General features: G+C 45.9%; 1 protein-coding gene across 1 annotated transcript in view; it reads right to left on the bottom strand.

Annotated features, from left to right (window-relative positions):
• Nucleotides 1-769: 769 nt before the first annotated feature.
• Nucleotides 770-9,807, bottom strand: part of LOC124038393 (ligand-dependent corepressor-like) — a 43,840-nt gene continuing 34,802 nt past the window's right edge. The window contains exons 7-8 of the mRNA XM_046354226.1: nt 7,053-7,185; nt 770-5,795 (exon numbers count right to left, since the gene is read on the bottom strand). Coding sequence (XP_046210182.1) covers nt 825-5,795; nt 7,053-7,185 — 5,104 coding nt within the window. The 3' untranslated portion in view covers nt 770-824. The remainder of the gene's footprint in view (nt 5,796-7,052; nt 7,186-9,807) is intronic.

Below are 9,807 nucleotides of genomic sequence, written 5' to 3'. Positions count from 1 at the left end.
CTGAAGGACCAAGTCAACATGACACAATGTGTGCAGACCTGCAGCAAATCCATATCTACAACAATCCCTTTCTCCTCCTACAGTATGTGCCTGTGCAATGGCCAGAGAATTGAGGCTTCACCTGTTAGCAACACATTACTTTACATCTGATGAATAAGGCACCTGGTCGCAAAAAGTCACACACACGTGCACCACTCGGATCACGAGATGGGCTGGAGACATTGATGAATATAGGCTATAGATCTAAGAATGATATTCAGTGAAACCTGGGCTAATTTCAATTGAACGATTGGCTTGCCATGCTGTGCTGCAGTCACAGAAAATCAATATTTGTTTTTAGCAACATGGTACTGATGTTCTCATGCCATTATTACTAAACCTCACAAAAAAAATGAAAGCGTGGAATAGAGACTTGTGTGATCTTTACACAACACTAGGACAAACAAAAAGGACATGGCATGCTGTAGTCTGAATAACTAATAAACCTAGCATCAAACCAAAATCTAAAATGTCTGACATGTTTCCAATGCAGATATACACTTAGAAAATAATCTCCACAGCCCAGTTAGAGTTAGAATTACACATTACCAAACCAGAGGCCAGATTGAGTTTTGCCTCTGTATAACAACACTGGTCTGATAGGTACCATCTCAGAAAACACAGCAACCACAGTAGACTTTAAATATCTTCCAGTCACCATTTGCATTTTGCCTTTGAAGCTTATCAAAAGTGTTGGCATTGCCAAGTCCCCCCCCCCCCCCACCCCTTATTATAACCAGCTTGGCTGTTACGTTCTTTCTGCACACTACTGTAGCTATTTCTAGCTATTTCTTCCTGATCCGCTTGGCTGGATTCTGTGTGCTCTCCTGGCTTCTCTTTGTGGCAGCTTTCAGAGTCTTATTCTTAGTTGGATTTGATCTCTTTGTGGCAGGCTTAGAGTTTGCACTCTGAGAGATTGAGGGGGATGGAGTGGCCTCCATCTTCCTTTGTGACCTTGTGAGTACCTGGTCAGGAGAGCCTGGCGTTTTGACAGCCATGTTCTGTTGAGACTCAACCTCACTTTCAGAGCCTTTAGTCTCAGATACTCTACTTTCAGAGCCTTTAGTCTCAGATACTCTACTTTCAGAGCCTTTGCTCTCAACACCTTTACTTTCAGGGCCTTTAGTCTCAGATACTCTACTTTCAGAGTGTCTCTTTCCCACCTCTGCCTTCTCTTCTCCAACCTGCTGTTTGTTTGAATGAGTTTTAGGGGTGATGGAAGGAGCAAGGGTGTTTTTCTGTGCTTTTGGGGTGCTCATCGCTCTTTGGGTAGACCTCTGTGGTGATGCACTCTCTTTCCTACTGAGATCTCTTACGGTTCTACTGCTGCTGCTCGTCTTGACTGATCTCTCCTGGACAGCAGCTTTTACTGGAGTCTTTCTACTAGGAGATGACTGCGCTCTCGCTGTTTTGACTACACTTGGCTCCTTCACACTTTTATCTCCAGAAACAGATAATTTCTGCCTCTGGGCAGTGGCCGGTTTCAATTTAGTTACTTTTGTCAATTTTGTTTTTGGGACTTTAGAGGGTTTGACTTTGGAAGCTTTGATCACTTTTCTTGGGGCCCCTTTTGGCTTCTTGGAGCTTTGTTGACCTTGCATCTTCTCACGTATATTGGAGTACTTCCGCAGGATCCGAGCACTGGCTGGGTTCTTGGCCTTCGCTGAGGCCTTCTGGCCGTCGGTTGCCTGTGCCTCTGCAGAGGAGAGATAGGCTTTGGTGGAGATCCGGGTGGCCGTGGTCAGCTCTCTCTTCTCCTTCCCTTTGGGAGTACTTGTACTGACCTCCTGCTCCAGGGCTTTAGCAATCAGCTTCTGGCTCTTAGGGTTGCTCTTCACAGGGGAAGCGATGGCAAACTTCTTCAAGTGTTTCTTCAAGCGCTCGGCTTGCAGGCTAGGGAAGACCCCTTTGGACAGCCCTTGGGACATACCGGGGAAGAGCAGCTGGGTCTCAGAGAGAAGACGTGTGTTCACCTTCTTTACGATGACCATTGATTGGGTTTCTGTTGACTTCATGTACCAGCGGCAGATACTGGCTAGGTCCAAATCATTCTTGAAAAGCATCTGGACAAGGGAGTACCTCTGGTGCTCCGCGGACTTGGGCTTGCGGACCCGGCGCTTGCTCTTCCATATCTGTGCCTGTCTGTCTGCCTTGTTCTTGTGTCTGGGCGTTGGTTGTCCCTCTTTGTCCATCTGTACCCAGCCTCTATGCATCTTATCGAACATGGTGTTGAGAGTAGATATTTTCTGTTGGTTTTCCTCTATGTCTAGTAATTCCAGGAACTTGTGTCGAGACTGTACTAGGGGCTCCAGTTTGGGCAGGAGGAGAGGAGTGTCTAAGCTGGAGGGAAGATGAGAACTGACCAGCAAAGGAGAATCCCTTAGTGGAGACTTGATTATCCTCTCAGGTTTGACCTTAACCTTAATGGGTGATGAGAGTCTCACTGGGGATTTCAGCCTCATGGAAGATGCCACCCCACTCCTTTTCTCAGCTGTGATTGGAGCACTGGTTGAGGACATGGGTGACCTCTGGACTCTCAAAGCGGACTTTCTGTTCACCACCGCAGTCGGTGGAATTGTCGGGGTAATGGACTGGCTGACCACTTCAGTTTTACTACTCTCACTCCTCAATGGCATTCGCCCAGGTCTGTCTAAAGCACTGCTGATGGAAGACTTGCTGAAATCTCCAGATAGAATTTTGCTATCCATTGAAGTTGGTGCCTCTGCCTTCTTCAGCAAAATTGGTTCCTCTGAATTCTTCAGGGAAGTCAATTTGCTTGGTTCTCCCTCAGATGGAGTAAATTTTCTTTGTTCTCCTTCCTTTTGGGGAATTATTTTGTGTATTAGTGGACTACTATGTGCTTGCGCCTCACTCTTTTTAATGCTTGTACCCTCTGTGAGAGCAGAAACCTCATTGCTAACTTGCAGGCTCACAACCTCTTCAACCTCCTTTGCTACTACCACCATTGACGACCTGAGCTTTGGTCTAGTTTGCACCCTAGTTTCCACTGCAGTGTTCTGTGTCTTGCTGGGTTTGGGTTTTGGAGCTGGCTGAGCTCTTGCAACTTTCAGCTCTTCGGAGCTCTGGGTGACTGCACTGGGGACGATAGGAAGAAGAGAAGAGGCAACAGGGAGGGGAGGGTTAAACTTGATGCAGGGGAGTGGGAGGGAGGTAGATGGTTTTGGGGGGACAATGAAAGTAACGGCAACTAGGAGGGAAGGGGAGGCGACAGGTAGGAGAAGCGAGGCGACAGGTAGAAGATGCGGGGCGACAGGGAGGGGGGCGAGGCGACAGGGAGGGGGGCGAGGCGACAGGGAGGGGGCCGGGGCGACAGGGAGGGGGGCCGGGGCGACAGGGAGGGGGGGGGCGACAGGGAGGGGGCAAGGCGACAGGGAGGGGGGCAAGGCGACAGGGAGGGGGGGCGAGGCAACAGCTGCTCGCTGTTGCAGTCTGGCTGATCTGAGCGGGTGTCTGTGCTCAGGGTGTCTGGTGGAGTCGATTGGTGTGTCTGCGACTGGAGGAGTGTCAGGAATGTTCAGTCTTGCTGTTATAGGGGCCCTTGCGTCAGACGTGATCTGGCTCGTTTCCACAGGGGTCTTCGTGTCAGGCAGGTTCTGAGTTGCTTTAAAGGTTTTTGTGGGATGTTTGGACACAGGGATTTTGATCAGTTCGGCTGGAGGGCATGAGACTTGAGGAATTTCTGGCATCTTCTCAGAAGGTTTCTCGGATTGTTTCAGAGAGGTCTTAGTGGGGCGTTTAGTCTTCGTAGGAGTAGACTCTGGGGTGTTTTTAGCTGGCCGTTCACGCAAACATCTGTCAGACTGCGCTATAGGTCTACCATTCACATATCCACATATAATCATATTCTCGGTCTCAATCACTGCAGTTTCCTTCACCTTTGAAGGAATCACCCGTGCTGGAATATCCTGTTTTTCAGAACACCTTGGAGGTGATCGTTTCACAACTGCCTCATCTGCCTTTTTAGAGAACGAATCAGCATCTGTCCTTTTCTCTTCAGGCACATTGTTGCCGTCACCTAGAGCCCAGTCTGGTTCAACCTTGCCCGTTTCCTGCACCTCCATCCTTTCACTCTCTGTGGGAACCTCAGTGCCAACTTCTCCTCCAGAGCCCTCAGATGGTTTCTGGTCAACTGGACTCTGAGGTTCCAGTGGCTCGGCCTGTTCTTTACCAATTACACTTGCATTCACTACCTCATTCTCCTCCTTGTTTCCAGTGCTCTCCATGGAAGGGCTCGGGGATTCAGATTCCTTTTGTTGGGTATCGGAGATTACGTTCTGGCCCTCTGGCACAGTCTGCAGCTGATCCTGGACAAGCTCAGCTTCTTCTGAAGTCTTATGTGATGGGTTCACATCTTTCCCCATCACCACCTGCTCTGGGCTTTCACTCAAAACGATGTCATTAATAACACAGTTTAAATCCTGATGTGAGGTCTCAACCACAGTACGAGCTAGACTATCTGGTGCTACACTCAGCCTTGGCTGCTCTGAGTCTGTCCCTGCACTCTGCTCGTTCTCCACTGAGGGACACTGTGAAGGAGATGGAGGGGCAGTCTGTGTTTTGCATAGACTCTGGTCTGTCTGATTAGTCTCAACGATTAGCTCCACCTCACTGGCTGATGTTGCTGCAGTCTCTACATCCCCAGCCAACTCCCTTTCAGCTGAATGCTCCGAGGGAGTTCTCTGACTGACCGTCTCTAAAATACCTCCAATGAAGGGCATATCCATAAGAGGTACACCCTCAGGCTTGCCAAGCAGCTTTTTAGGGGTGACCAGAGTGTTGAGATCTGGCATTGGAGTGAGAGACTTGCCACTATAGTTGCGGGCGGACTTTCTGGCTAATGTACGGACAGTCTTAAGCTCCCACATCTCCTCCACGTACATGTGACCTCTGGTGCTTTTCCTGGCGTTGTTTCGCGGGAACCGACGGTGCTGCCATTTCTGGAAACAGTCTGTGATTGGTTTGTCAATGTAGACAATGTCGCAGTGGCCGAGATCTGGGTCGGTTACAAACTGACACAGCGAAGAAGCGTCCCTAGGCCGATGGTAGGAAGACCCCTTCAAGGTCTTCCTTGCTGTCCTGGGGGAAACTGGGGGTATGATGGTGGGAGTCTTTTGGGGTGGACTCTGTTTGACCAGCGTATCTCTGGTACGTCCAAAGGAGCCTCTTTGTCTTATTGGATGATTAACATCATTGTGCCTTTTCACAGAGGAGCTGGGGCCATCGCTGTAACTATCTGCTCTGATTGAAGAGTCAGAATTGCCCTGCTGTTTATCCATAGTACTAGCGAGAGCAGGAAGAGAGGTGGTGAGCACACAGGACAGCTTCTTACCATCAGCCAGGCTGCTGGACTTCATGATTTTGATCTTTAGAGGAGCATGGTCACTAAGAGGTTTACTCTCACCGTCCTCTGTGCTTCTGAGGTTTGCCAAAGCCTTAGACTCCCCTGGGCCAGATTTACCGAAATCTAAGGCTGGCCCAGCGGCCCCAGATACATTTCTAGACACATCAGTCTCAGGGGTCTGCTCTGGGGCTGCCAACCTGCTACTCCTGGTACCAACTGTCTCTCCCCCCTCCACCAGTCCTTTGGGAGTGGAAGCCATGGGAAGTTTCTGGCCAGTCCTCCCCTTCTCCAGGCAGGGTTCAGGACTAGGACCCTGAAGGGCGCCATGCTTGACTGAGCAAGAGGTTTTGAAGGCAGAGGCTGGTGATGTGCTGGAGGAGGATATAGTCTTGACCTATAACAAAGAGAACAATGAGGTTATTCAGTACCTTAACTCAGTTATTACATAGACAAAACCTATTCACGCCACAGAGCCTCAGTCTCTAACTTCCAGGCTGTATCTTTTTGCTCTTAGAACTACCCCTACCGGCTCCGGAAGAATTGTCATAAGCAACCGCTGAATAGCATTGCGCAACAGTCAAAAAATATTACTAGAAAATATTATATTCATGAAATCACAAGTGAAATGTTTTGAAACAGGGCTTAGCCTTTTGTTAATCACCCTGTCGCCTCAGATTTGGAAATTATGCTTTACAGTGAAAGCAAGACAACCGTTTGTGTAAGTTTATCGATAGCCTAGCATAGTATTATGTCCACTTAGCATCAGGAAGCTTGGTCATGAAAATCAGAAAAGCAATCAAATGAACCGTTTACATTTGATGATCTTCGGATGTTTTCACTCATGAGATTCCCAGTTAGACAGCAAATATTCCTTTTGTTCCATAAAGATATTTTTTATATCCAAATACCTCCGTTAGTTTGATGCGTTATGCCCAGGAATCCACCGGAAATAGCGGTCACGGCAACGCAGACAAATTCAAAATTGTCCATAATGTCGACAGAAACATGGCAAACCATTTTTTAGAATCAATCCTCAAGGAGTTTTTCAAATATCTATTCGATAATATATCAACCGGGACAGTTGGCTTTTCACTAGGACCGGGAGTAACAATGGGCCGCCTTTGTCTTTTGCGCACAAATCACTCTAAGAGCCACCACCTGACCACTTACGTAATGTGGTCGTTCCCGCTCATTCATCAAAATAAAAGCCTCAAACTATGTCTAAAGGCTGTAGACACATTAGGGATGCCATAGAAAAGGAATCTGGTTGATATCCCTTTCAATGGTCAATAGGGATGCATAGGAACACAGAGGTTTCAAAATAAGAGTCACGTCCTGATTGGATTTTTCTCAGGCTATCTGTTATACTCACAGACAATATTTTTTATAGTTTTGGAAACTTTAGAGTGTTTTCTATTCTAAGCTGTCAATTATATGCTAATTCTATTTTCTGGTCCTGAAAAATAGCCTGTTTACTTTGGGAACGTTATTTTTCCAAAAATAAAAAAGTGCCCCCTAGTTTCAAGAGGTTAATGTATTAGGCATCTGCGTCCTCTGGTTTGTTAGTTATTGTCCCTGAAAAGCAATCAGAAATGATCTATTCAAATGTACTGAATTGAAAATACACAATGAGAGCAATGCCTATACAGACCTCTGTCTGTAGGAAGCCCAGAGCGTCGACAATCTGCCTCTGGTGATGCAGACACAGCTTCATCATGAACTGCTCCAGCGTCGAAGTGGACTGGAGGTCTCTGACCTTCACTGGACTCAGCTCTAGACATTCACTGCAAGACAAACAGTACAAGGATGTTTATATTTAATGTCATGAATATAAAATGTAGGCTTATAATTTTCCAAAAGCATATAAAAACATCTATGGAAACTTATTAGAAAGAAAAAAAGTCTGGTTATAACCACATGACCACATAATGAGAGTTACGATAGCTATAGGTTCTTAAAATGTTGCCATACAGTGGGATCAATGCATTAAGGCATACAGTGAGTGGTATTCACAACACCCATAAAAATAAATTGTTTTTCTATAGTTCAGTAAGAAATGTAATCACGAAAACGCTAAGGATGTTAGTATGCTTCAGTTCGGCTGGCGTCTTTCCAAGCTTGGTTAGCCGAAAGTGTGTGCTCGGATACTCCCTTAAAAAGCCAGTCTACACATCAGCAAAATAGTCTGAATTAATCGAACAAATCGATCATTAATTTTGACTATCTTACCAAGGAGATCTTACAATTCTAACACACCTACAGCGTCCTTGTGCAAAATGGTACGCAGCATCATCTGGATATGTATGCAACACAAGTTCAACATTCACCTTGTACCATTTCTGTCAAGTGGTCCGCGCATACAGTTTGACGCCTACGTTCGATAAATCCAACGTACGCACCACACCGAACGCACTGCAACGCAGCGAGGCAAAACAATGCTGCAAGGAAAACGCTGTGTTTCATTGGACATGAATGTAATTCTGGTGGACCAAAATGCAATGAAGCTGTCGGTGTGTGCAATTTTGCATCTGACCAAACGCTGACTACGGGGCGTTGACGTCGGCCATCAACTGCGGCTTGCCTTGAGAGGAAAAACTAAATGTGCCCGCACAGCCGAAAACAGGTCCAAAACTAATAAAAATGTCACAAAATGTCGTCATAATATATGCACAAAATGTATTGTTTGTGCTAGGGAAAAAATTATATATAAAAATGGGGAACAGCAATTGATCCATAATTCAATGTTCGTTTCAGTTTTAGTAAAACCCAAACCAAACATTGATTTCACTTGTCCATGTCAGCATTTCCAGCAGGCCTGGATATCCTCTAAAATTATTTCCATTCATCTATAGCAGTGGTTCCAAACTTTTTATAGTCCCGTACCCCTTCAAAACAGTCACTGCATACAGCAATTGATCCATCAGGGTCAGCGCACTCTCAAATTTTGTTTTTGTCATCATTGTAAGCCTGCCACACACAAACACACACACACACACACACACACGAATGAGTGCGAGTTGTCACAACCCGGCTCATGGGAAGAGACAAAGAGCTCTTATAGGACCAGGGCACAAATAATAACTCTGCAATGTTGGGTTGTATTGGAGAGAGTCTAAGTCTTAAATAATTGTCCACACAGTCTGTGCCTGTATTTAGTTTTCATGCTAGTGAGGGCCAATAATCCATTCCCACATAGGTATGTGGTTGCAAAGGGAATCAGTGTCTTAACAGCGTGATTTGCCAAGGCAGGATACTCTGACTGCAGCCCGATCCAGAAACCTGGCGGTGGCTTCTGATTCAGTTCAATTTTCACAGAACCGCTTGCTGCAATTTCAATGAGGCCCTCTTGTTCAGATATCAGCAAGTGGACTGGAGGCATGACATGAAAGGGATAACGAATTCAGTTGTTTGTGTCATCCATTTTGGGAAATTACCTATGTAATTGCGCACCCTATATCACATTGTCCGTAAGCTTGAGCTAATTTACACACACAAAAAAAAAAAAAATTACAATGATGGAAAGACCTGTGTGTTGTCCTTGTTAATTCAGACAGAGAAGAGCTCCAACTTAATAATAGCCTCAATTTTGTCCTGCACATTGATTATAGTTGTGAAGAGTCCCTGTAATCCTATATTCAGATCATTCAGGTGAGAAAAACATCACCCAGATAGGCCATTTGGGTGAGGAACTTGCATCATGCAAGTGATCAGACAAGTGAAAGCGATGGGTCAGTAAAGAGCTTGAAGTTGTCTCAATTTCTTTTTTTAAGTGTCAATATTATGCCCCTTGATGACCAGCGCACTTCTGTAAAAGCTTCCGTTAAAGCATTACATGGTCGCTGCCCATATCATTGCATAGTGCAGAAAATACACAAGCGTTCAGAGGCCTTACTTTAACAAAGTTAACCATTTTCACTGTAGTGTCCAAAACGTCTTTCAAGCTGTCATGCATTCATTTGGCAGCAAGAGCCTCTCAGTGGATGCTGCAGTGTACCTAAGTGGCATCGGTAGCAACTGCTTGCACGCGCGTTACCACTCCCCTATGTCTCCCTGTCATGGCTTTTGCACCATCAGTACAGATACCAACATGAGCAGCAGCTACGATTGGCTACATATGGACCGTTAGTGGAATTCAGTTAATGTGATTGGATGTTAATTATTTGACTGGGCTACCTGTATTTGACATTGTGTTGTTATTTCACTGAACACTAGATGGTTTCATTATATTTTTGGCAGTGAAACAAGGCTACTTAGACCAGAAAAAAAACTCACCCAAATGGTGGAAAATATAAATGGACTGTTTGAAAATGGGAGGAAAAAAGTGAATCACACTTATTCTTGGCGTACCCCCGACGGCATTGCGCTTACCCAGTTTGGGAACACCTGATCTGTAGAATGAACGTGGA

This window comes from Oncorhynchus gorbuscha, linkage group LG06 (genome assembly GCF_021184085.1).
Source record: "Oncorhynchus gorbuscha isolate QuinsamMale2020 ecotype Even-year linkage group LG06, OgorEven_v1.0, whole genome shotgun sequence".
NCBI classification, from domain to species: domain Eukaryota; kingdom Metazoa; phylum Chordata; class Actinopteri; order Salmoniformes; family Salmonidae; genus Oncorhynchus; species Oncorhynchus gorbuscha.
The sequence above is the reverse complement of the archived record's forward strand: the minus strand, read 5'-3'. Positions and strand labels throughout refer to the sequence as shown.